Source organism: Diabrotica undecimpunctata, chromosome 1 (assembly GCF_040954645.1).
Source record: "Diabrotica undecimpunctata isolate CICGRU chromosome 1, icDiaUnde3, whole genome shotgun sequence".
NCBI classification, from domain to species: Eukaryota; Metazoa; Arthropoda; class Insecta; order Coleoptera; family Chrysomelidae; genus Diabrotica; species Diabrotica undecimpunctata.
In genome coordinates, this window is record NC_092803.1 from 48585536 (window position 1) to 48613200 (window position 27665).

The following is a 27665-nucleotide window of genomic DNA, read 5'->3' on the forward strand; positions in this document are numbered from 1 at the left end:
ATGAAATAAATACTCCAGAGGTCAGAGATGAAACTGCAACTGAAACTCTAAAAATTACGAATATATACTTATATAATTATACTAAATTTTGTTGATAGTGTCAATTTTGGAACCCGAAATAAGATGTTTACCACTTTTACTCTCCGGCTTACCCCTAAACACCCACTCGTAGGGGAGGAAAACGACACAAATCGATTAACCAAGAATTTACACTCCATACAAAAAAACGAGTTTAAATAAACAATGTAGCTAAAATTATTTTGAACATTAGCACCTTTTCTGTAGAATAAATCGTTCACTCAGAAACAATGTTTGAAGCGATTGGCGATTTTAAATGTCAGGTAGGCGCTCGAAATCAATGTTAAAATAAAATTTGTATCAACTGGACGGTAAAAATTCGATATCTTTTGATAAGAGTATCCTATCAACAAAAATCAAAATGCGTTTTAAAGTTGAAGCTAGAAGCTTTCGTATATAATTTTTGTATTTTTTTGAAAATAAAGTCAGCTTCCATAGAGGTGTTAAATAAATAAATGTTTAGAGATTTTGACCTTTTTTTGGGATTCTCATAAGATCAATAAAATTTATCACTACCGGTCACTACTGAATTTCCATTACCGCCTTGTATACTAAAACTACTAATGTCAGGGTATACTCGGTTCGCTATTCCCAGTCCCAACTGTCTAGTAAATTTAGTAATTATTTTTTTGCGAAGTTAGTTACTTTTTGACAGTAGTGGCTCTTTGTCAGATAAAAGTGGCTGGAAATTACTATACAACCAAGCACACATACTCATAGCCAATATTAATAGTAAACAAACTAAATAGTAAATAAAATCAAACTTTGCGAATTACCGACAATCAATATTTATTTATCTGTACCATATAATAAATAGTTATGTTAAATCATAACAACTAAAATATATTTTTTAAATATATACTACCCAAAATTTGATTGGTTTAGTATACACTTCCACTATTTAGAATAATTCTTCTTTTTTTAAAGAAAGAAGTCTGTAATAGTAGGATACTTGAGCTATTAATACTGAGAAGTAGGAATTGTTGTGTTGTAGGTTTCCGACATCGAGTTAGAGTCTATGGAGAAGCTATGAGCATATTAACGTATGTACTAAAAACGGCGTAGGTAGGCGTGGCTAAGTGTGATATCAATATGGCAGTGGGATCATGGGCGGACTCAATATTAAAACTACTATACAAATATGACTAGTTATTCAGAAGATTTTATCATAATCTAAAAAAGTGCAATATATTTTTAATAAACTATGATTTATTTATCCCGCGGTAAACACTAAAAACACGATACATTATACATAAAGATAAATTAATACAGTTAAATACTATTAATTAATTCTCTGAAGTACGGGCCATTACTTTGTGTACATATTTGTATGCTAACCTGTAGAACGTTATTCCTGAAGATTTTTTATTAACATTGCTTCTGCCACTGCAACTACGTTGAGAACAAGAAACCATTATTATGCACAATATATTATTACAGTTTCTATAAAAGTATTATAAAACTAAAAATATTCGAAAAGCAACATTCGTAAATAAACCTATACGATCTGTCAAAAGTGGCAAAACAATATGGCCGAAGTGAGGTCGTTTTTAGTCACGTGATGCCCTCTCCATAGATTCTAACTCGATGGTTTCCGACAATGAATCTGTCAAAATATGCCCGAGCTAAGCGAATGGAGTATAATAATAATACATATAGCCATTCATAGAATGTTATTGTCTATTTAACTGTGACACAAAAAAATATAGGTTTCTGGTTAAAAAACAATCGTCGTCGGATGACGTCATCGCGACGTCATGGTGACGTCATCACAGTTGCCATTATCCAAAATAAAAGCAAAACTAAATCTTAAAACCGACCTATATCGACATTTATTTCTAGTATGTCGCATTTCTGAATTATTAAGTGATGTCCTTTCCAAACTCAGTGTATATAGTTGAAATTGTATAATTAGTAGAAGGAATACAGTTATCATCTATCACAATACATACTAAAAAACCTATGTTTCATATCTTCTGAAATCGATTACATTAAACTGCTTTGTAAAATTTTAATATTTTTTATCCAGCTTAAAAAAATATACATTAATTCACCCAAAACACCCACTTACCCCAAACTGTATCTTCATCGCTTCCCATTTTCTCCGGTTTTAAATAAAAAATAAGAGTGTTCTTCGGAAGGGAAAAACTAAAAAGCGGGAAATAATGAAGCCCGATGGGCTCGGTTGTATTTATAATGCAACTTGGCAATTAAAGGATCTCAACCCCGGTGTTTGCCCTGCGGGGGTGATTAAAATAAGTAGTTCAGAGGAAAACGGTAAAAAGAAGGTTGCTTTTACAGACGTGACGACGTCTTAAACGCGGTTTAAGTAGGCACACCTTGGTTGTTTTAAGCAGCGGGTTGTTTTAGAAACAACCCGACGTTGACGGGTTTTGAATATATGAATAGGTTGGCGTTTACAGGGAGAACAAAACGATCAAGGTAAGCTTTATACACTGTTTCATCAAAGTAGGTAAGCAGTTGAGATAATTTTAAATTCATTTTAACTGAAACAGAAAATATATTTATTTTGATATTAATTAGTGTTTCAATATATACGTTTACTTAAAATTATAATTTTTTTTATTTTGTAAGATTTCATGTTAGTAATGCTATTTTAAAATAAATTTGACACAAGCTAGATTATTCTACGAAATGTTCTGGGATTATTAAAAGGCAAAAAGAAGCTTTCAACGAATTTAAAAAAACAAAGTAATTTTATTAACTATCTACACTATTAAAACATTTCCGGTAAAGTCAAACGTACTTTCAAACTTAACCAAAAAAACAGTTAATATTTTTTTAAATAAATTAAATGAAAACACTCCTTTGACTTAGAGATAGAATACTGTAAGATCAGTTGGCAATAAACATCATCAAAAAAGAAAACCACAATTAGACAAAACGCCTTATTCAAGAAATTCTTGATAAATTGGCTTCTTCCTCTGCTTCAGGTGAGACTGAAGACCCAGATACTCTTTAAAAATTTTTAGCTTTTCAGAATTAGCATTAGCCTTAAAAAATCCAAAAAAATACCGCACCTGGACTTAAATAAATAACTTAACCAGAAAATAGTAAATTTCTTTTGGAAATTTTTAATGGCTGGTGGTTGAAACAATAGTATTTATTTAGTCTTAAAAATATAATACTGTGTCTTCTAGTAAAACTTGAGAAACAACCTGACTCGTCCTACCGACATATTTCATTGTTATCGAGTATAACAAAAATCTTTTTAAGGCTTATAAAATTTAGAATTTAGAATTATAGAAAAGGTACAACTGATGCATTGATATGCACAATAAATTGATGCAACTCCCATTTAGTTACAGACGCATAATTGTCAAAAAATAATTACATGTTATGTCTTTTTGTGGACCCTAAGGAGTCTTATAATGTGGTAGATTTTTAAAGTACTATATTCAAAAATGGTGGTGTCTGGTTTTAATAAAAGACTCCTTATAAATATTTTAACGTTGTTTGCTAATAGAAAAATATTTTCGCGAGATCATCATAACGTTTTACATGGTCCAAGAGAACTTTACAACGGGCTTCACAATGTTCTATTTTAAACGCACTTTTGTTTAACTTACACACTACAAACTTGATGCATGATTTGATAAGCAATTACATACAACTTATTCAATATGCGGACAATTTATGCATTTGTGTTATCCATACTTAGGTCGAACTTAACAAAAATATATACAGATGGGCCAAAAACAGATCGAAATACACATTCGGCATTTTTTGTTTCAAGCATAAATCGTATTGAAAAGTACAGAATCTTAAATTATTGTTACATTTTTACCATTAAGTGCTTTGCCATTCAAAAGCCATTAAAATTCTGTGCAACTCAAACATGTACTAATGTAGCAAAAATTTCAGACTCAAAGTCAATATTACAAGCTATAGTAATATAAGTTATAGATCTCCCGATTTCGGAGTGCTCTAAATGTTACAGTTGGGTCCTATTAAACAATTATTAAAATTGTTTTTAAAAAATTTGTTAACCACTTGCCTATTGTGAACAGGGTATCCATTTAAAACCAAATTTTTTCTTCATCTGAAGTTACTTCTGCAAGTCTCCGTAAAATTTCTTCTAGTGGAAAGTCCAAAAAACTTTTCTAAATTTACATTTTTCTTATAGAAAAATGGTACAATAATATTGTGTATATAAATATTCGTAACCAGACATTTATTTTTAGACGATATGGGCTATTGTTTTCAATAACATTCTCAAGCTTTGTCGATTAAATCTTATAATTTTCAACGTTTGGTTCATTATTTAATGTAAATGTACATTTATTGCTAAACAAAATGTTTTTTTTTTAAAATGTCTGTCTGCATTAGACCTATCTAAAATTTCATGACAAAATTCCGCTTGTCTCTCAGCATCCCCTCTTAGTTCTAGAATTCTTCTCCTTCTTCTGAGAATTAGAAATGTAAGTAACATTTTCGAACTTGCTAGAAAGAGGAAATTACGAATAATGACAGATGAAGAAGAAAAGCTTCGAAAAATGATTTTAATAAACCTCTGGATTTTATTCTGGATTATCAGAAAAATATAAATGTTCTTTTTCTTTACGTAATATGTCAGAATTATTTGACGTTGGCGACCATCATAGCTAAAGCTTTTCGATCTTCTGCCATTTGTAATAATTGTTCTGCATTTGATATCATTGATATTCCTTTAGATAGTCAGAAGAACATACATGAGAAAATAAGACTGTCCAACACTAGAATAGGAACCTGGAATGTTCAGACCATGTTTCAGTCTTTTAAAATGCACAATATTATTCAAGAAATGAACAGGTTAAATATCGATGTACTGGCTATCAGTGAAGCTAGGTGGCTCCACTCAGGTTGTTTTTCAACAGACAAAGCCACAATATATTATTCCGGTAGCGAGAATAACCAACACAGACACGGTGTGGCAGTAATAGTTATTAAAAAATCTAATAGAGCGGTGGAATGCTATTTCCCTATCTCAAAAAGGATAATGGTAATGCAGTTGGTGACATCTCATGCTAAACTGAATTTGATACAAGTTTATGCTCCTACGGCGAATGCCGACGAAGAAAAAGTGGAAATATTTTACTGAGATATCAAAAAATAACCAAACCAAAGATTGAAAGGGGACAAATTTGAAAGTGTATAGGAAACTATACCCTGGAAAATCGAAACGAGGGAGGAGAGCGTCTATTAAAATTCGATCAAGAGCAAAACTTGATTATTACTAACACATTTTTCAAGTTACCAAATAGACGAATGTATACATCAGACGTGGCCTCAGATCACAATTCACTTATCGCCAAGATTACACTTACCCTTAAGAATATTAAAAGACATCAAAGAATCGCTACAATAGGCACAAGAAAACTTAAAGAACCTAACGTAAAAAAATACCTTCAACATGAATTGCATGTGAACTGCAGCAAATTGAACACAAACACCAATGATATTGACAAGTACTGGGATCGACTAAAACATTATCTACTGGAACCCTGTAAAAAAATACTAAAGACTTTCTCAAGGAGAAAAAAAGAATGGATGAGTCACGAGATACTCAATATGATGAAACAACGGAAACAATTCAAAAACAAAGACAACAATAAATACAGAGAGATAAACCACGGAATCAGGAATCAGCAGGCAAAAGAAAAATACTTTGAAGACAAATGCAAAGATATCGAAGACCTTCAAAATAAATATAATCTCTTTAACTTAAACAAAAAATTGGCAGGAAATGGAGAAAACAAAATCCCACTGGTCCACTTCTGGATAGACACGGGACTACTATAACACAGACGGATGAGAAAGTACAAAGATGGGTAGAATATATCATCGAATTGTTCGATGATGAAAGAGGAGATCTGGAGCACATAAAAATTACGTCAGAAGAAATAGGTCCATATCTTACAAAAGAAGAAATATTACACGCATTAAAAACAATAAAGAGTGGACAAAGATAGAAATTGAAATTAGACGTGGAGTGAGACAGGGATGCGTACCGTCGCAAATAAAATTCTTTTTAATGCTACTCCGAAGACATCCCAAAAAAAGGGTGAAACAGTAAAACACCCCTCTTGAGGGTGAAACAGCTAGAATAAAGATAAATGGAGTTCCCATTAACAACATTAAATATGCGGACGACACTGTGATCTTAGCCGAAAATATTGAAGATCTTCAGAGACTGATGAGCAGAATAGCGAAGTATGGAAAAGAGTACGGTCTAACAATGAACAATGAACGTTAAGAAGACGAAATTTATGAGAATTTTGAAAACTCAAAGAAATAACAAGAATCTTCTAATAAACGGAACCAACGTCGAACAAGTGGACAAATATGCCTATCTGGGAACAATGATTAACACCACAATTGATCACATTCAGGAGATCAAAATCAGAATAGAAAAAGCTAAAGCAAATTTCAACAAAATGAGAAGAGTGCTTTGTACAAGGGATTTAAAATTGTAACTAATAGTTATTTTAGCGAGGTGCTATGTTTTATCGACTTTGTGTTATGAAATGGAATCTTGGACCTTGAATGCGACATCAATAAAAAAACTGGAATCATTCGAGCTGTGGGTATATAAAAGAATTCTGAAAATATCCTTGACAGGACACGTCACAAATAAAGAGGTTCTGAGAAGGATGAATAAACAAATATAAATTTTAAATACAATCAAAACAAGTAAATTGGAATCTCTCAAACATATTACACCTGGAGAGAAATACATCTTGCTCCAACTGATTATGCAGGGAAAGATCCAATGAGAGAGACCCATAGAAAGCTGTAGAATGTCATGACTGCGCAACCTGAGAGAGTGGTACAGATGTACATCAAATGAACTTTTCAGAGCAGCCGTCTCAAAAGTCCGAATAGCTATAATGATTGCCGACCTCCGCCGCGGGATGGCACGTAAAGAAGAAGATTTGATGTCTGAGTCCATTCATGAATGGTTTTTTACCAAAAAACCTGTTTTCTTCTCACACCTCTATGTCCTTGTTACCACAATGTTATCACATGTAAACACAAATACGGGCACGTATCTCCAGATTGGCATCAAGATTTGTTTGTAAAAATCCATTTAGAAACCTACAAGCTGTCCTTCTTTTTCGTAGTGACTACATTATCTTACTGAAATTATTAATACATTTTTTTTTGTATTCAATTTTATATGTACTCAATATACTCCAGTCTTCAGAGACGAAAATGCCACTGAACCTCTAAAAATCGTACAAACAAACAAGCTGAATTTTGTTAAGAAAGTCAAATTTGGGACCCCAAAAAGTATGCAAAAACGTTTACCACTCCTACCTCTTGGCTTTTTCTGACAACCATCCTAGTATGGAGCAATACGGAAAAAATCGATTTATCAAGAATCTGTACGTCTGTATTTCTATAATTTTAGAAACAAATGTTTTAAATAATAAGTATAGCTGAGAGAATTTTGAATAAAAATATTTATTATACTAAAATCACAATCAAAATGCACTAGAAATAAATAAACCAAGACACGTTAAATGTTACAAGGAACACTCTCAAATAATGATTTACAGTGTATATACATTGTATAAATCCCAAATCATGATTTACAAAGTTTATACATTGTAAATCATGATTCGGGTGTGTTCCTCGTAACATTCAAGTGTCTTAGTTTGTTTATTTCTGGTACATCTTGATTGTGACTTTAGTATAGTATTTTTTCGATAGAATAAACCGTTATCTTACAAACAGCACTTAAAGCGACCGGCGATTTTTTAATGTCAGTTACGCGTGCGAAATCAATTTTAAATAAAATTTGTATGAACTCGATGGTAAAAATTCGATATATTTTTGCTTTTTGAAAATGCTTTTTATAGGTGAATGCAGCAGATTTGTGTGAAACGTTGCGGGATTTTTGATATTTTTTATGATTTTCATTAGATCAATAAAATTTATTACTTTCATTGATTGATCACTATGGAATTTTCATTGTTAGAGCCTAGTCTTCAAAACCTCCTCTTTGGCATTTAAAATATGCCAAAAATACGCAAAGTTTAAACTTTCTCATTACAAGAGATTTATTCTTTTAAAACTGCATCTTTTCAATTATATTATTACACAAGTATGTTTTTCGATAATATACAACTTTAACCGCAAATTTCACCTAATATTGTCTTCACGAAAGGATTTCCCGTGACGTGCGATGTAAAATTTTAACTTCTGCGGTTTTTTGGCGTATTTCAAATGCCTCATATTTGATACCAAAACTCAAAATTCATGTTACAGGTTTTGAAGATTACGCTCTAACAATGGAAATCCATAGTGACCGGTCAATGAAAGTCATAAATTTGATTAATCTCATGAGAATCATAAAAAATTGCAAAAATCGCGAAACGTTTATTTGCGGCAAAATGAAAATTGTATATGAAAGCTTCACTCTTCATCTTTAAAACACTTACTTAACACATTTTGAGTTTTGTCGCTAGGATACTCAGATTGATTGATTGATGAACTGACATTTATAGTCGCCGGCTGTTTCAAGCGTTGTTTCTGAGAGAACCATTCATTCTATACAAAAAGTGCCAATAAACATTGTTGTTTAAAATTATCTCAGCTACATTTTTTATTTGAAACATTTTTTACGGCGTATAGACTCTTAGTAAATCGATTTTGCATTTTTCTCTCTACGAGAGGGGGTTTTAGGAGGAAGCCAGGCAGTAGGAGTGGCAAACTTGTTTGTATCTTTTTTGGGGTCCCAAAATTTATTCTTAGCGAAATTCAGCTTGTTCATATAATGTTTAGAGACCAAATCTCTATCGAATAGATTAAATAATAACACAATGCTAAATATGAAATATTTTAATCGACTTACTTGTTGTATAGGACAATGTCTGGTCTCCATATGTGATCCGATGGAACGTGAAGCATCTCGACGCCACCATAATCTTTTGGGTCCCATTTAAGCTTGTAGTCGTACCAGGCCTAAAATTAGAAAACACAATTTCTCAAAAGACATTATGAAAAATTTTAACAAGGTTTTGTATATTAATGAGTTAATTTCTTTTATGCCACGTCCATTTTTATATTTCGTCATTTCTAGATAGGAAGCAAAATATTCAAATTGTTTATGATATTAAAATCTTGTAGACAGTATTAAACAGGGTCAACAATTTGACCCTGTTAGAAATCAGTGTCTTTTAAATGGAATTCAAGTTCCTTATGCCTTAAGTTAATACCTTTGTGGTTTAATGTTAAAGATAAGATATTTATTGTTTTATTCTATCAGGCCATGTATGAATATGTCGTAATTGTCATTATTTGTGGTTATTGGCACTTTTGCAAAGTGATAAAAATGGCTCGCTTAGAATTAAACAATGAGACCATGAGAACAGGACTAGCCAAATTATTGGCTAGTCCTGTTGAATAAATATCATTCTATGATATTTTTAAACGTTTGATACATGAGAATAACCAACTATCAAATGTGGAAAAAATGCAGTATCTGAAGACAAGCCTCCGAGGAGAAGCAGGTAGAATAATACAACATTTAAATACAACAGAAGCGAACTACAGTGCTGCCTGGAAAATGTTGCAAGATCGGTACGATAATCCAAGGATGAATCTATTTATATTAATAGACAAGATACTTCAGGCTGCGGAGATAAAAGAAACGTCAGCAAAGGCGCTGAAAACATTACATGATACTCTCCACGAATGCTTAGAAGCCATTAGTGGACTAGGTACAATGACAGAGTCCTGGAGCCCTCTTATAGCAACGATAAGTATGTTAAAGTGGGAAACAGAAACCAGGAGATTATATGAAACGTCAATTCAAGACAGTAGGGACATTCCGACATATAAGTCAACACAGGAATTCCTACAAAGAAGATTCCAGACATTGGAGATGTTGGAAACAGAAAGGAAAGGAACAGATCATAGACAACAGGTTAAGAAAAAGATAACCTGTGTGGTGTGTCATGAAGAACATAACCTGTTGAAATGTACAACGTTTCTACGTCAAGAAGTACGTGAAAGAAACAAAATCGTTAAGGAAAAGCAATGGTGCGGTAGATGCTTACTACACAAAAGGGAAGTACCATGTTATTCCTATTATAGATGTAGATGTGAATGGTGGACAGCACCGTTCATTACTACACTTGTCAGAAGGTCAGTATGATAACAGAAGGAATTCTGAAAACAGAAGGCCACAAAATAGACCAAATTCTAGTGGGTCAGGTCAGTATGATAAAAGATGGATTTCTGAAAACAGAAGGCTACAAAATAGATCAAATTCTAGTGGGTCAGGTCAGTATGACAACAGAAGAACTTCTGAAAACAGAAGGCCACAAAATAGACCCAATTCTAGTGGGACCAGAGGTGACAACACTTACGACGGATCGTCAAGGAGACAAGAGAATACCGTGAGCTGTTTAAGTCATCAGAATGAAGAAGTGCTACTTGCACCGGCATTGGTACGAGTAAGAGACTCAAAAGGAAGCTCACAATTGATGAGAGCATTGATTGACGAAGGCTCGCAGTCATCATTCATTACGAAGCAGGCCGCTACAAGTCTCGAAATAAAAAGAAAGGCTGTCCACGCTCAGATACCTGGAATTGGCAATGAAGACCAAAGAACGTCGAAATGGAGCGTAACATTAAACTTACAGGCACATTTCGAAAATGAATTTCAAATGAAGATCGAAGCACTTGTACTACGAAAAATAACAAAAAATCTACCGGAGAAGGAGATAGAAAGGAACCATAGGAACTTAGTCCTGGCGGATCCAAATTTCAATAAAACAGGTTCAATAGATATTCTATTAGGAGCCAAAGAATATAGTTTGATATTACTAGACGGAGTAGATCGAACAAAAGATGGTTTGCTCACCCAAAATACAAAATTGGGTTGGATAATGTCAGGGATAGCACAGCAAGAGAATATCCCTAATATACAAGTAGTCAGCATGATATCTAGACGAGAAATGGATGAACAAATAAAAAAATACTGGGAGTTAGAAGAAGTAGATCAAAGCAATGCTCTTTCAGTAGAAGAAAAAGAGTGTGAAGAATATTATAAAAGAACAGTAAAAAGGGATAACAAAGGAAGATTTGAAGTTAAAATACCCTTTAATTCTAATACAAGCCTATTAGGGGACTTAAAATAGCAGGCATATGCGAGACTGCTGCAATTAGAGAAGAAATTTCAAAGAGACACAAACCTAGAAAAAGAAGAGGTGGTGTTGTGCGCCCGTTGTTGGTCCCAAGGAATCTACTTGCAGTAGATTACAATAACTTACACTAATTTTAAGTAACATATGAAAATGAAGGAAGGTAGTCAGATATATTCGAAACTCCAAGAGAGCCAAAAAACAAAGGCATCAAGGTTTTTTCATCCAACCTGATCCAGCGCCTCGAAGACATACTTTATCATAACCAAATTTAAGTAGTACTTTAAAGAAAGCCCCTCCTAGATCAGTTTCACTTAATGGGCTTAGATTTGAATTAGATAGTTTAGCTGAAACATAAATTCTAAATAATCAAATTATAGGTAGCACTGCTCGGGTGAGATAATAATTCAAAAACCGAGTGAATTAGTGTTATGATTATTGTTATATTATTATTTTATATTTTATATGTTTAAAATATTTCTATTGGTCGTCTGTTTGTTTTTTATATAGTGGCCAATATGTTCAATCACAAATTAACCCCTTAATTTGTAATCTCACATTATTCTTAACTTCTTAATCTATTATAGTTTCACCGTGTATAAGTGACATTGTAAAACCATATCGTATGATATTTTAACAATTAGTTTATTTACCTACAACTAAATAAATTGCCGAATAATATATTTTCTAATTGAACTTCCTAAGTGTCGCAATTAAGGCGTAGATTAAATTGTATGTAAGCAAAGTTTGTTGGTATGGTATGATAGGAAGCAATAACCTCTGTGCTGAGGTATGAATTATTTGAGATTATAAATTGGGGATTTAAGCTTATGTGAGCGCAGTCTACATACAGTCAATCATAAGTAGTTACCTAACGAACATCATATTGTGTAATTACCAGTAGCTGTCAATAAATCAACACTTTTACTCAACAACTTCAACTTTATTAAACCTATCATCGTCGACCGACAAGAAGCGGACAAAGGGGCATTTACAAACAGATTCGAACCTCAAATCCAAGTTCGAAACTTTCCATTGGTACAATACATGAAATACCTATTCAAGTAAAAATCGAAGATGAACGATTCACTTTGAGAATACGTAAAATTGAATCCAATGCTGCTTGAATCAAAGATACAATTTTTGTGTGAACACGCCATAAAAATTTATTTTATACTATTTTATTGTTTTAAAACTCATAAGTTTTAAAAAGGAATTGCAAAAAAGGATATTACAGAAGAAGACTGGGTTAGTGAGAAAACTATGTACAAATACCGCAGATGACCGCTCTTTAATTTTTCAAAAATCACTCATTCACATCTACGCGTCTTAAAAAACGAGTTTTAAAATGCTAAATGGGTTGGTGTTAGTACTAAAACAGTCAGACATAGCTTAAAAGATGCTTGCCTAAAATCAAGACGCCCTGCCAAAGTTCTACGACTCTCTCAAAACGATAAATGGTGTCGATTATAATTTGCCAGAGGACATGTTATTCATAAGGAGCTTTAGTTTTGGTTGTGACAGCATAAAGATATGAGGTGGTATTGCTTGGTAAGAAGATATTGTGATTGTATGAAGATACAAAATTGTGGAGTTGATTGGGGAAATAACAGCTGATACGTACATACAAAAACATTTTAGATTATATTTTGCCATTGGTAATGCACGAAAACGTACGTCCTCATGTCGCAAGAATAGTGCTTACCTTTGTAAGGTTCAATTTGAAAGAATATGATGGCCACAATATAGCAAGGAATTAAATCTGATCGAGCATTTTTTAGACACTTAAAACATTGCATTTAAAAAAGAAATCCTGGGCCTAGGGAAAATCTGCGTTGAGAAACTCGACGTTTCCGCACCCATTTTTTAGCCATTATTAAGAGGAAGACTGGCTCGCCTCACTCGTTATCTTATTTTCCAAAAATATGAGAAACGTCAAACTGCCTACTCTTCGGTGTCTAGTAACGACGACGAGTTTTACCCTGTGTAGCTGCTTTTATACACTTCTTTGCATGCGCAGGAACGGTATGCGCGGACTCGGTCTGAAGCAGTGTTCGCCATATTGTCGGTAGTCTTTTAGCTGCATCGCGTGAGTTTAAGCTGTTAGGTAGTTTTTCAATTTCGATGGCTTTACGAATAATTGTCGATTTTAAGAAGCGGATAGGAGCGATGGTTTTTGCTTTTTTGAAATCTATTTTGTGAATTGTCTGAATATGATGTTGGGCTAGGTCTGAAGTAGTAACGGAATGTTTTACAGATATGGAATGTTCGTAAATACGAATGGGGGTTTGTCGGTTTATCTGTCCTATGCATGTTCATGGACAACTGGAAGTTGGTATCTTATAGCCACCATTCTCTTCATTGGGGATTTCGGATCTGACGAGTATGAACTTGGAGTGAGTAGTGAAGATGATTTTGATGTTTACGGGGTTAAGATTTCTACTGATCTTATCAGTGACACCTATAATAAAAGGCAGAATGGATTTAGGATAATCAGTCGGAAAGGTTTCTTTTTTGGATGAAATGGGGTTTAGATGTTTTTAAACGCTCCTATTGATTTGGGTTGTGTGGTAGTCTTTTAGTAAGAGTTTTTGCCTTATTGAAATGATTTCAAATGATTTATGATTGTCATTGCTAAGTCTTATGGAAAGGAAAACAAGAGTGTTGATAACTGAATTGAGTTGGGCGCGGTGATGATGTGACTGGGCATTGAGATAACGGTTTTTATGGGTGTGTTTCCGGTACAAGAAATAGAAAAAACTATGGGGAGGGTTTTTCTGAATAAGAACATCAAGGAATGGAAAGACGCTTCAAAATCAACTTCCATCGTGAATTAAATACTGGGATGTATTACATTCAGGTGGGAGAGGAAGAGATCTAATGCGCCTTTACCAAGAGGACAAATGACAAAGGTGCCATCAACGTACCATAACTAGCAGGTGGGTTTCAAATTTGATAAAGACAGGACTGTTGTTTCGAAATGTTCCATTTAGATATTAGCTATTACGAAATAGAGGAAGGATCTCATTAGGGATCCTTTGATTTGACGATAAAAATGATTTCTGAATGAAAAGTATGTATTATACATGCAGTGTTTTACAAGAGAAAATGTGTCTCAAGGGGTTTGATGTTAAGTGTGCAAGATGGAAATGATTTCATCAATAGGAATATTGGTGAATAAAGAAACAATATCAAAACTTACTAGTATATCTAAGGGTGAAATAGATTTTATTCAAGCAGTTTGATAATAATTATTTATTTAGTAAATTTAAAAATATACTTTACCGATTTCAATTTTTCAGAGTGCGTTTTAAAACTTGAGCTTTTCTTTATATGTAAAAAATCGACTATTTGAAATGTTTATTTTAGGATCAGCATAATTTGCCGAATTTGAAATGTTTTTCCGGACATAGGATTGCAAAATTATTAAATATTTACTTTACAAGGATACTTGTTGAAGGGATAAAGGACAAAATAGTGGGTAAGAATCATGCTACTTTATCCTTCAATGGAAAAGTTTCGTGTATGAATCGATACACATTATCAGTAAATAAAAATAAGTAGCTTATCAGATGATGTATGTACAATTTCAAAAAGCTCAATGTGGAGCTATATTGTATCGTTTTTAAAATTTTTTTAACTACGAAATATTTATATGTTAAAAATTTCTAAAGACGCCCCTGTCGGTGAAATATTTTCGTTTTTCTGTTTGCAAAGGAATTTTAAAACGATCAATATATTAGGGCATTTTAAGTTGAGATTCTAAATATCAAGTTTTGGTATTCAGTTGTTTTTGTCGTTGAAAACGATTTGTTTACATTCAAGCCCCCAAATATTCCGGTTAAAAAATGAGGTTCTTAGAAAAAATATTGCTAAAAATATTTTATTTATTGCTAAACTAAGCGTCAGGTATTCAATTTTTCTAAAACGTAATAAAGCTGGGAATATTCCAAGATTGTTACGAACGAGTGTTCGAGGGTATTATGTTTGTTTTAAGTTTGTAGGCACAACTGGTTCCGGAGACGCAAGGGGAATTTATTTTGGTTGAATTTGTTAAATCTAACGCATACGGAGTCAAGCAAGAGATTTCAAACGAGAAGGACGTTTGGCGGATTTTGAATTCAGAGCCACTTCTTTGTGTGTAATGTCTTAAGGTGATAATACTCTTTGCATAATGGCAGTTTAGAACAGAGTAATCATCATAAGATTTGTACAGTACACCGGAACTGAAGAAATTTTGGAAAATGATTATATAGGATGTCCCACCAGCTTTATTGTCGTTTGCCTGCTTGATCCAACCCCATCTAGTCAGATCTTCATTCCAGCATATGGAAATGGTTTCCTTTTTGTTCCAGTAGAGAGTTTTGTCCTTGCAGCTCCAATCCCAGAGATAGCAAGTTTTTTCATAGTTAAGTGGCAAAGTTTGTGAATTAAGGTAACAATTAACATTTTAATTCTTCCAAATTAAATAGACATTATTTTTGTTAATTGATAATTGCTTTCATTAAAACAATTTGTAATATTTGAAGTTTTCAATTTTAATTTGATTATTATATAGAAAAGATATTCCATATATAAGGTTAAATTTTAAGATATTTTCATAAACAAGATTATTCTTAATTTTTAATGATCTAATTTGGCCATATTAATAAATAACCTAGGAACAATTTCGAAGATTTTTGTAGCAATCTCCTTTGTAAACAGATAAGCACGTAAGTTTTTGTTAATTTTGTTATTATGTTATTTAGTATGCTTCTTGTGCAATTTGTATTTTTGATAATTGTTTGTTTGAGACAAAAATAAACGTTTGATTTGTTTCTCTGATCCATTTGTTTATTTTAATTTAGAAAAATCTCCTAACCTTTTGTGTGTTTACTTTTTAAAAAAGTAGAATCCTTCTTTCCTCCAGCAGGAAGTCTTCTCGAAATAGCTAGAGGTATTTCTTGTCTGTCAATTTTATTCATTTTGTCCAGGAGATTTATGTAAGTACCCCTTTATTTCATTTTTTTGTAGCTGCCCCAATCTCAACCCCCTTGCCTTTTACTTATCCACGACCCCAGCTCTCCAGCTAACCCCTGAGTGCCGTTCGCATACGTATCGATTTGTTTTGCTTGCCCTTTCTCAACCCCTTTAGTTTCTGTCCCCAATTTATCTACCCCCATGATCTTACCCTGAGGTAGGCAAAATAAATATATCGTTACAATATAAGTACGAATATAAAAAGTTCAGTGCTTTTTATTCGACAAAAATAGAACTTTGTTAGTGTAAAAAGTGGTTTTAAGCATTTAATAGTTTTTTAAATTTAGCTAAAATTAGTTTAATTATTTTTCAATTTTTATTTTTGTGATTTTGTAAACTACCTAAATCCGGATAAATGACTGTGAATAAATAGTATTGAGTATAGTTAAATTCATTGATCATTTTTATAAAAACTTCATCATCATTATCATCCAGCCTTCATTTATCATGTCCACTGCTGGACATAGGCCTCCCTTAAACTCCTCCTTTCTTTGGAAAAACTTAAATACTTCGTATGAAAACTTAAATAGCAGCAAATACAAACAGTTTCGTTTTTTTAATTAAAATCCATAGATGTCACAATCAACTTGAGTTATAACAAATATTTTCTTTTAAGCTGCCGAAATCACATTACGGTGTTAATTATTAATAAGGTAAGCTAATTATTCGAGGTAATTAACGAGGCAGTAAATTAGTGCTGGAAAAAGGTGACACCGAGACATCAAGCTAATTCTCTTCAGGAATCTCGGAAGCTAAACAACAAAAGTTACAAAGTTCTAGTTTACCGGATACTTTACTCTACTCTTGCGACCCCCCGACAAGAGAAAAGAAAGCCGGTGACATGAAGTTTTTCTTTGATCTCGTAAAGTAGGCCTCGGTGTCACCCCTTTATCGAGCGTCTGTTTGATATCGACGGCCGACGCGACGACTGATACAAACTTTTATTTCTCTCCGAGATCGTAAATTATTTTTCGTCGCCTTCTCGAGCCTTCGGTTCGTGTACTACGTTGACTGTTAAAGTGATATTGATGACCAAGAAGATGCGTTTAGTTTTTATCAACGCACAAAAATGAAAATTAGAAAATACTGTCGTATTTGCGAAATTACTATTTATGTATCAAACCGAAAGACCCAGTATATACACTAGGCCTATCTTTCACATGCCATCCTCTTGGGAAATTTGCTTAGTATTTTAGTTATTTGGTTCTTAAAAAATACAACAGTTGATTGGAAACAGTTCCAATTAATATAACTTCGCATAACAGTACAAACTGAATGTTATGCGAAAGTAATACTTTTTTTATATGAAATAGTTTCTCCTTCCAGATTTTATTGACTACCTCTGTGTTAAATCCAAAATATGTACAAACGTGCAGCTAACGTTTTTTCTTTGTAGGAATAAATGGCGTCCAGTAATAATAGGAGGGAGCCGTTACCGTTCACGTTGGTAGGGATGACAGAGGAAGAATTGTACCGCGAGTTTGAGGAAATTCCTAGTGATCAAGAATCATAAATTGATGATGATTCAGGTGAAGACGTGACGTTTGAACCACCAAATGATGAGTTTGTACTAAATAATGACGATGTGTCTAGTAAGGAAGATGTGTCGAGTGATGAGGAAGTTCCTTTGCCGATGAATTCTACGAAAGATCCTAATCAAAAAAAGACAATTTCATGGTCTACACAGAATATTAAAAAAAATACAAGTAAAAAAATTTACTGATGAACAAGGATTATGTTATGAATTGTTACCAAAAGGAGACATCATGCTTACCCCTACAGGTTTTTCAATCTGTTTATCCTGATGATATTTTAGATGAAATTACTTTTCAAACCAACTTGCTGCTACAAGATTTGGACACTCGCTAATAAAAATGGCTATCTATATCATTTTGATGTTTATACATGCAAAACATACGGCATATAGAACACTCTTTAGACGAAAAAGTAGTTCTAAGGTTGACAGAGAAGTTGAAGCAAAAATACCATGTTTCATTATTTGATAATTTCTTTAATTTCTATGACTTACAAATGAAATTAAAAGACCTCAGATTTTATTCACGTGGAACAGTTCTTCCAACAACCGTGAAGAAAATAAAAGTATTTATTGGTCTTAATCTGCTTCTTCTTTTGTAAGTTTTATCTTCTATCGAAGGTTGGAAATCATCATGGCTATGCGAACTCTATTGACTACCGCTCTAAAAAAGTTCTGCACTACTGCATTCAAACCATACCCTTAAGTTCTTAAGCCAGGATATTCTTCGTCTTCACACATTTCACTTTCCTCGAATTTTGCCTTGCATAATAAGTTGTAATAATGCGTATTTTTGCCCTCTCATCACATGTCCTAAGTACTCAAGTTTTCGTCTTTTGATAGTTAATATTATTTCCGCCTCATTTCCTATCCTTCTAGTTACTTCCACGTTTGACATTCTTTGAATCCATGATATTCGTTGGATTCTTCTGTAACACCAAAATTCAAGGGCGGCCAACTTATTCAGATGGACTTGTTTTAGTGTCCACGCTCCCAAGCCATAAAGAAGAGTGGAGAACACCTAATATCGAAGCATTCTCAGGCGTAGTTCTTAATCTGCTAATGGGTATAAAATCACTGCCAAGTTATAGGGATTATTGGAGTGTAAACAAAGATCTTCGTGATGACTGTATCTGTAAATTTATGTCTGTAAATAAATTTGGTTAGCTGCTAAGTCATATTCATCTAAATGACAACAACCTAATGCCAAAAAAAAGGAGAGAATGAATATTATAAGCTGTTTAAAGTTGGGCCTTTCCTGAACGAAGTAAAGAATGATTTTCAAAAATACTTTAAATGAACAGCTAATCTAGCCATCGATGAGTCTATGATAAAGTACAAAGTGTATTGAAATAGTATATGACCAAAAACCCAATAAAAAGGGACTACAAGATTTGGACACTCGCTGATAAAAATGGCTATTTATATAATTTTGATGTTTATACAGGCAAAACAGATGACTATACAGAACACTCTTTAGGGCAAAAACGTAGTTCTAAGGTTGACAGTGAACTTAAAGCAAAAAGACCATGTTTTATTCTTTGATAATTATGTGGAACCGTTATGTCAAACAGAAAGCATTAGCCAAAATTACGTAAAGATAAGCAACTAAAGTAGGGTGAGTACGATGATCTTGTAACTAGTGATGGAATAACTTTCATTAAATGGAAAGATAGGAGGTATGTTGATATACTTTCTAATTTTCACGATCCCACCCAGATAACTTCTGTACAAAGAAGGCAAAAACATGCATCGAGAATGTCTGTTCCATGTCCTACGGCTTTGGTTGATTATAACGTTAACATAAATTTTGTAGACAGGTTTGACCAAATATACGTCTAGCATATGACCAGTGTTTTCATAGTGTTCAACTATTGAGCAAGTATTTTTTCCCAAGCGGCAATCACTTTTATGTTGTATGATGCGTTGTTTTAAAAATAACTATAACAAAGCTCACATTTTGGCACAGACTGATAACTACAAAAGTAGATTATTTCTTGAGATGTATTACATTAACAAAAATAAAAACACTTTAAATTATAAAACGGACACTGGACAGTTAAGTAACATAATTATATTATAATATATTGAACAAAATTTATAAATATTCAAAATAGCCAACATTCACCTTAATAACAACTAACCTTAATAATTCATCAAAGAAATATCATTCTTCTAACGTTTCTTTTATTGTTATTTTTATTTTTACATTTGAAATAATTTTGATTTTTTATCATATAGCTGTAACGAACGTGCTTAAGACAATTTAATCTTGACATTAAATATTTCAAATACTTCAATGTCAGTTTTTATTTGCGAAATCTTTTAATTTCTGTAAGTGTTTTTAAATGTATTTGTACGCCATTTTTTGTAATGTTCAAATTGTTTCAGTTTACTCCTGAGGAAGTATCAAATAAATAGCGAAATATTGAGTATCTTAGAAAAAAGACAGATTTTCATTGGAGACCACTTTACCCGATAATTCCAACGTATTATAAATTATTTTTTATATATTACAATAAAACTGTAAACTATATGTAATTGAAAATGTTATGTGAAATAACTTTAACTAGAAGAAATAAAAGCTTTTAAACTATTATTACTGATTTTGTAAGCAACAAAAATATTATTTCATTAGATAATATTGGGTTTCTATATTTTTTTTATAGTCTAAAAGCAGTAAAACAATTCATTTTTCCATTACCAGCGCTTTTTTGGTTCAAATAAACCTTTCCTGGCGACACTTATAGACTTTCATAAACCTATCGGCGGCATAAAATCTGTTGTATATACAATTTTGGCTTATGAAAAAAATATACAGGATGAATTCCTAAAGCTAGTAGATTTTCTAGTAGAGAAAAACTTTTAAATTACATGATTTAGCAGATATCATTACCTGTTCAACCCATAAATTCGTTGTCATGATTTGGTTCTTGAGGTTCTGAAACAAAAAAAAATCCTAAATCCACACTTTTGGTAAGGTATTCAAATAGGTAACTTAATTATATATAATATGTAGACTTAAACAAATATGCAAAAAAGTGAAAAATATGCGCATAATTATGCACTAATTTACCCAAAAATATGCATTAAATATGCATTTCTTTTAGAAAATATGCAATAAATATGCATTTTTTAGAAAATCTGCATACTGTCAATGGAAACATACTTAATAATGGTTTATTAATTAATGTTTATTTTAATAATTAGAAAACAATAAAAATAAATTTAAAAACTAAGTACGTAGTTGTAATGTACTAATTAATTGTACTGAAAGTAGTAAAAAAGTAAAATATTATTTCTTAGAATTGTTATAGAGGAATGTTTTTCCCAGTTTTGACTTTGTAAATGGCATGTGATTAGTACAACTAGGTCAAGTATATAAAAAAGACCTTTTTGTACCATTTCACGTTTTTCCTTACGGAATCAGTAGAACTTAGGAGCATGTCTGTTCTGTCGACTCCACCCATATTCATATTGTACGCGATAATACAAGGTTTTTCAACTTCTTGGTTTCTGCTATTTTTGGTTTTAGATATATTAGCTTCATACATGGTTGCCAACATTACAACGTCTCTTTTATCTTTCCATTTGAGTGCCAAAGATTTGTCAGTAAAAAAGTATTATATAGAACCTTTTTCCAGATTATTTTTAAATTTTGGCATATGTTTTCGATTCTGATTTACAGTTCCGCAACAATTAGTTTTTTTTTCCAATAAAGCTTCAGCCAGTAATGGACTGCTGTACCAGTTGTCCATGTAAATTTTTTTGGCCATTATTCCAATATGGCTCGGTCAGTGTTATAACGATGTTTCCACATATACGAAGATTCTCAGAATACTGAGTTATATCCGTTTCCGCTCCGGTATATATTATGAAATCTAATATATAACCGGTTTCACAATCAAGGGCAACAAAAAACTTCCAAAACGATGCCTTTTTTTCGGAAGATATTGGCGAAACGAGATACATTCTTTGAATAACAAGGCTTTCATCTATAAAAATATTTTTAAATGGATAGAAGGTTTTCTTGAAAATATTCCTAAAATAGTCACTTATGCTTCTAATTTTCACAAGACGGTAATTTAAGTTACATCTATTGTTATCCGAAAAGTGGATATTTCTCAATAGCTAAAAATATCTATCTCGAGGCATACACTGTTGAAATGTTGGCGTTTCTAGTAAAGCATCTTTGGTCCAATAATCACGCAATCTCTGCTTTTTTAGTTGTGGCATGAGCAAAGATACGACAATAAAAACATACATCTCTAAATACCTGTGTTTTGCCAGTTTTTCATGTGAGAAAGGCCAGGCATTCCAGAATTGGCATTATCACCGAATATATTGGTTTGTTCAACGACTTCTTCCATTATCTCTTGTGTAAAAAAGGCTTCAAACACTTGTAGGATAGATGGAGCGTCCGACAAGGCTTCAATACAACATCCAGAGCCACCGTTAGAAAAATTATGTATTGTAGGAGCAATATTTTTTTCTTGCCACTCGAAAGGATCCGATTCTTTTTTTTTTGTTTTTCGTCTTTTGGGTTGTTAAATATCAAGAACAACGAGTTCGGTGTCACTTTCTAAACTGTCATGGTTTTTCTCACTATCACTGCACGTTGGTTTGCAAATATTTTCCCACCCGTAGCTCTTCGCTGATTCAGCATCAAAGATTTCGTCTGAATCACTGTTAAAATCAAGTTCTAATAATTCTTCTTCAGATAAACCCTTTTTACGAAACATATTGTAAAAAAAAGTGCAAATACAATGCGTATGCCTACGAAGTTATGACTTCACTGATGCAAAATCAACAAGTATCGACCCGTATCAGATCTAGTAAGAATCGATGCTTGCAATCCTCACTATTGATATTTTGCTGGTGCTCTGTTACGTGAATGATCCCATCAGTTAAGTTAACAGCGGAACACTATTAATCAAAGTTCCCTACATAATTCCCGCACACAATTGTACTCACCACGATTACTCACCACGAGCTAGTTAGAAGAAACCACATATCGTTTATAATAATTTTGAGTTTTAATTACGTTTCAGTGAACAAATGGATCTCTTTTCATCCAAAAAGTTATACATTTAGATCATCTATACGAAGGCACAGATTTCTGATAACTGCACCCGACGACGTGGAAACTTCCGCATCTGCAAAACCAATGGATAATGTTATTTTTCCTTCTGATTCAGTCGATCAAAGTACTGTAAGCACCTTTTTAAGGATATTATTGACGATCAGGTTTTCGATATTCCTGATGTACCATACGACAGGAGTTACGTATCATCTCTATTCTGAGGATGATTACGAGTCCACTGAAGAAGATATGCATTTGACGATATACAATTTGATGGAATAAATCATAAAAAAATTTGTTTTGATAAATATCCTACAGGTTGCCAACACGTTTATTGTAATATTAGGTTTATAGTTTAAATTTAAATTTTTGACTTTTCTTATTATGTAAGGAATATAATATGATTTTACTGCTAATATTATCACTATTGTTATATAGCGGTGACCTATAGATGCCAACGTTCCCATTTTTTCTCCCAAAACAGAGTATTAAATTTTTTTTGCAAAATAATATGATAAAACATACCCCAATCACATGTTTTTTATGGATAATTGTAATTTTTTACAGTTTTTAACGATTCCGCGTTTAAAGGGGTAATGCAATTGTTAAAGTCTGGTGATGTTCTATGTAATAATAATTTTAGTGCACTTCTAATAAAGCTAATAAAGATTAGCGAAAATAATTTTTTGACCGAAAAACGCAATACCCTTCTCACTAGTTTTACTTATTAGAAGGTCGATAAGGTACAGAAAATCAACTATATATATATATATATATATATATATATATATATATATATATATATATATATATATATATATATATATATATATATATATATATATAATATATATATATATACACTTCTCCAAGAAATTAACGCACCACTTTGAAATATTAAAATATTTTATTAGCGTTAATAAAAATTTCCATTGTAATGTTATATTTTGCAAGCCCCTTGTGTATGCTATTCGTACACTCTATATTTATTGATGTGTTTTATCGCTATAGTTTTTTTTTGCAACAAAACAAAAAGAAGCAAAAAATGTACTTATTCTATAAATATACTAATTTCCAAATGTTCAACGAATTTTATTCGGCTACTGTTTAATTGTTGATTATTGTTAATTGTGTTTATTAGGGAGCGTCAATCACTTAATTTAACCCAAGATGAATGTGCCCAGGCAGTGATACTGTCGGAAGAAGGTTGGAGTTACCGGAGAATTGGTTGTCGGTTTAATGCGTCCCACATATCCGTCTCACGGGTGTTAGAAAGATTCCTCGAAACAGGGGATCTTACCCTCAGACCAGGGCAAGGACGAAACCGGGTAACTACCCTTATTCAAGATCAATTTTTAAGAATTTTTGCTCTTCGACAACGTTTTGTAACACATCGAAGTCTACAAATTCAGCTTCGAGACCTGCATGATATACAAATTAGTACTGAAACTATTCGCCAGCTACTTAGGAAATACAAATTAACACCTAGGATTGCCGTCCGGGGTCCTCTATTAACTGCAGAGCATCGAAGGGGGCGACTACATTTTGCCAGAGAACACGTTAATTGGTTAGAGGCTGACTGGGAACGAGTGCTATTTACTGATGAATCCCGATTTTGTTTGTACAATAACAACAGACGTGTTCGTGTGTTGCGACCACCCATCGAACGATATGTTCAGTGTAACTTCTCACACACCAGATTTTTGGTGGAGGATCCGTTATGGTGTGGGGTTGTATTTTTTTGACCGCACCTACGGACCTAGTGGTCATAGAAAATGAAACTGTTACAGCTGAAACGTACATATTGGAGATCCTGGAGCAATATGTATTACCATTCGCTCCTTATGTCGGTGAAAATTTCTTACTAATGCAAGATAATGCCAGACCTCACGCTGCACATATCGTCTGAAATTATCTAGAAGAGGTAGAAATTAATACTACGGAATGGCCAGCACATAGTCCGGATTTAAATCCGATTTAAAATCTCTGGTATATCCTTGGTAGGCGATTAAGGGCGACACCGATCCAACCAAACAACTTACAGGAAGTGGGAGAGAGGCTGATCCAGATTTGGAGAGAACTAGACCAAAATGAAATACGGCAATTAATTTTAAGTATGGGCCAACGATGTGAGGCTGTTATATGTACTAGAGGTGGAAACACTCGTTATTAAGACTTTTTTCATATTTTAGTTTACTTTTGTTATCATTATTTTTTTAGAATTTTCCTTTTTATTTTTTTTTCTCCTGTACTTCAACATGTTCTGATGATTAGACAAATTGTTATAATTACTAATAAAATGTAGAGTAAATCTGGTGAAGTTTTATTTTTTATTCTTTGCCTGTTTACAAATAAAATTGAATTATTGAAGTGGTGCGTTAATTTCTTGGAGAAGTGTATATATATATATATATATATATATATATATATATATATATATATATATATATATATATATATATATATATATGTACATGTACATGTACTTACAACATCGATAAGTTGCGATAACTTGAGTTTAATTTTGACGGTGAGAGCATCGGTGACATTGATGACTGGTCGTACCAACTTGTTATAGTTGGAAAGCAGATCATCGTAAAGTCTTTTGGCATCTGGATTACCGGAACATCCTGTAACAAAGATTAAAAAGTTAAATTTTTCATTTGGATTCACAATTTATTATCAAATAAATATTATATATATTCTTAATCTACAAAACAATTTTTTTATGTATCTCTGACGACAAAATTTATAGTATTGGTGCACTAATTTATTCCGGTCCTAGTTTATTCACCAACAAAATTTTCGAGTCTGCCTTTTCCTACCTTTTTTAAATTGGATTTACCACTTATGGGTTTCCCCCCCCCCACGCAGAGATTCTAAGCATCAAAGATATCCCGCAGACTAGTGGTCATCCTAGATGGTGGATTATCAGAGGATGACCTGTGCAGATTCTGTCACCTCGAAGAAGAAACAGCAGAGCACATTTTATGTCAGTGTGACAGTCTGACAAATGTGTGGTTCTTTGCATTAGGAGAAGAAAATCCACCGGCAAATAGCTACATGGAAGGTACAGTCTCGAAGCTACTAGACTTTATAAAAAGGGTCAGGCTAGAGAATGTTATCTAGGACTAGAGGACCACAATAGATCTGAAAAGGTCGCAGTGGAATAGGCCGAAAAACCACCTTTCTTAATCTAATCTAATCTAAGTGGTCATTCTGTTCGTTTTCTTAATGACTGCTTGTAATTTAGTGCAATATTTATGCCTTGTTTTCTACACTGCTGTACAAACGCCAGCTCCTTTTATATAGTTATCACTATTGCGCCACTTATTGTCCGTTTCACAACCCTTCCGATCAGTTTTATCTCTGATCGCTTTTTCCTCTGCTAAATTCCCCTATACGTCACCTCGGGAGGTGGTCCATGGCGGAATCTAACAAAATACACACAGATAAGTCCTATCGAAAGTATACTCATTGCAGATGGTGAACCACCTCTATATTATCAGAAAATGTGCCAAAAATCAGCACATATACATAATACAAGCTTTTTATTGCAATTATCTTATCTATCACTATCCACTTCAATAATTAGCCAATTACCTTCAAAACCTACTATAGGGTGATTAATTTAAATTACTTCGACTTAAATATTTAGTTTCCAATAATATTTTTAACCAACTGCGATCCTCTGATAAAGTGCATAATTATTATTAAGAAACCTAAAATAAATACTTCACTAATTGCATTCACTAAAGATGAATACTTTCGACAAAAATTGCATGGAGTTGGCAGTGTATAATAATACATCTAAAATTTCATGTATATCCGTGGCAACCTAAGGTCAAGTGAAGAAGTCTACACACAAGTAGTCCATATACATATAATATTGGTTACTAAATAATTAGGTTTTAAATAGCAAATAAATGTTCGAATTGTAATACAATACAGGACTTGAATAGATTATCCAAAATTATATTATTATAATTAGAGACCGGACATGCTCTAAAATTTTCCGAAATATGCGTATATATATGCAATATTTTTGATAAACACATAAATTATATAAATTCATGTCAGTAAACCAAAAATGCGTGTCAGTCAGTAGTTGCATTAAAAACATTTTCAAATAAAATTTTATTTCGTTAATTCTATTTACATAAACATTTACAAACAAATATTTTGTATATACTTAAATTACTGTTTTCTTTTCTTAAAAAAATATGTTTTCTGTCAGATATATATTTATATTTCGAAAATAATCTTTTTGCATCTACCGATGTTATTGGCTCATATTTCATGGTACTAATTAACTCATGATCTAATTAACAGCAAAATTGAGATTACTATTTAAAATTTTGGCCACACCTATTCTTCTTAGGGTGCCTGTACGTTCCCAACGTTGGCGACCATTCTGGCTATGATGACTTTGTTGGTTGCTATACGAAATAGCTGTGTTGAGGTCTATCTATACCATGCTCTTAAGTTAGCAAGCCAGGATATTCTTCTTCGTCCTGCGGCCCTTTTTCCTTAAATTTTACCTTGTAAAATGCATTGGAGTAGCTCATATCTGCCTAGATTTCTCATTATGTTCCAAGTACTGCAGCTTACGGTCCTTCTATATAGTTTGTCTGTCCATGGTTTCTTCAGGATCCTTCTGTATAACCATAGCTCAAAAGCCTGAAGTTTTGATAGAGTTTCTGGCTTGAATGTCCACGTTTCTACTCCGTACAAAAGCACTGAGTACACGTAACATTTAAGAAGCCTTATTTTTGTTTCTAGGGTGAGGTCATGG

The 27665-nt window shown here is 32.8% G+C and overlaps 1 protein-coding gene across 2 annotated transcripts in view; it reads right to left on the reverse strand.

Moving 5' to 3' along the window:
- Positions 1-27665, reverse strand: part of LOC140448963 (acetylcholine receptor subunit alpha-like) — a 1000791-nt gene that overhangs the window by 328038 nt on the left and 645088 nt on the right. For both annotated transcript variants that reach the window (XM_072542105.1, XM_072542107.1), the window contains exons 3-5: positions 25361-25500; positions 20684-20728; positions 8939-9048 (exon numbers count right to left, since the gene is read on the reverse strand). In XM_072542105.1, the coding sequence (XP_072398206.1) occupies positions 8939-9048; positions 20684-20728; positions 25361-25500 (295 nt within the window). The remainder of the gene's footprint in view (positions 1-8938; positions 9049-20683; positions 20729-25360; positions 25501-27665) is intronic.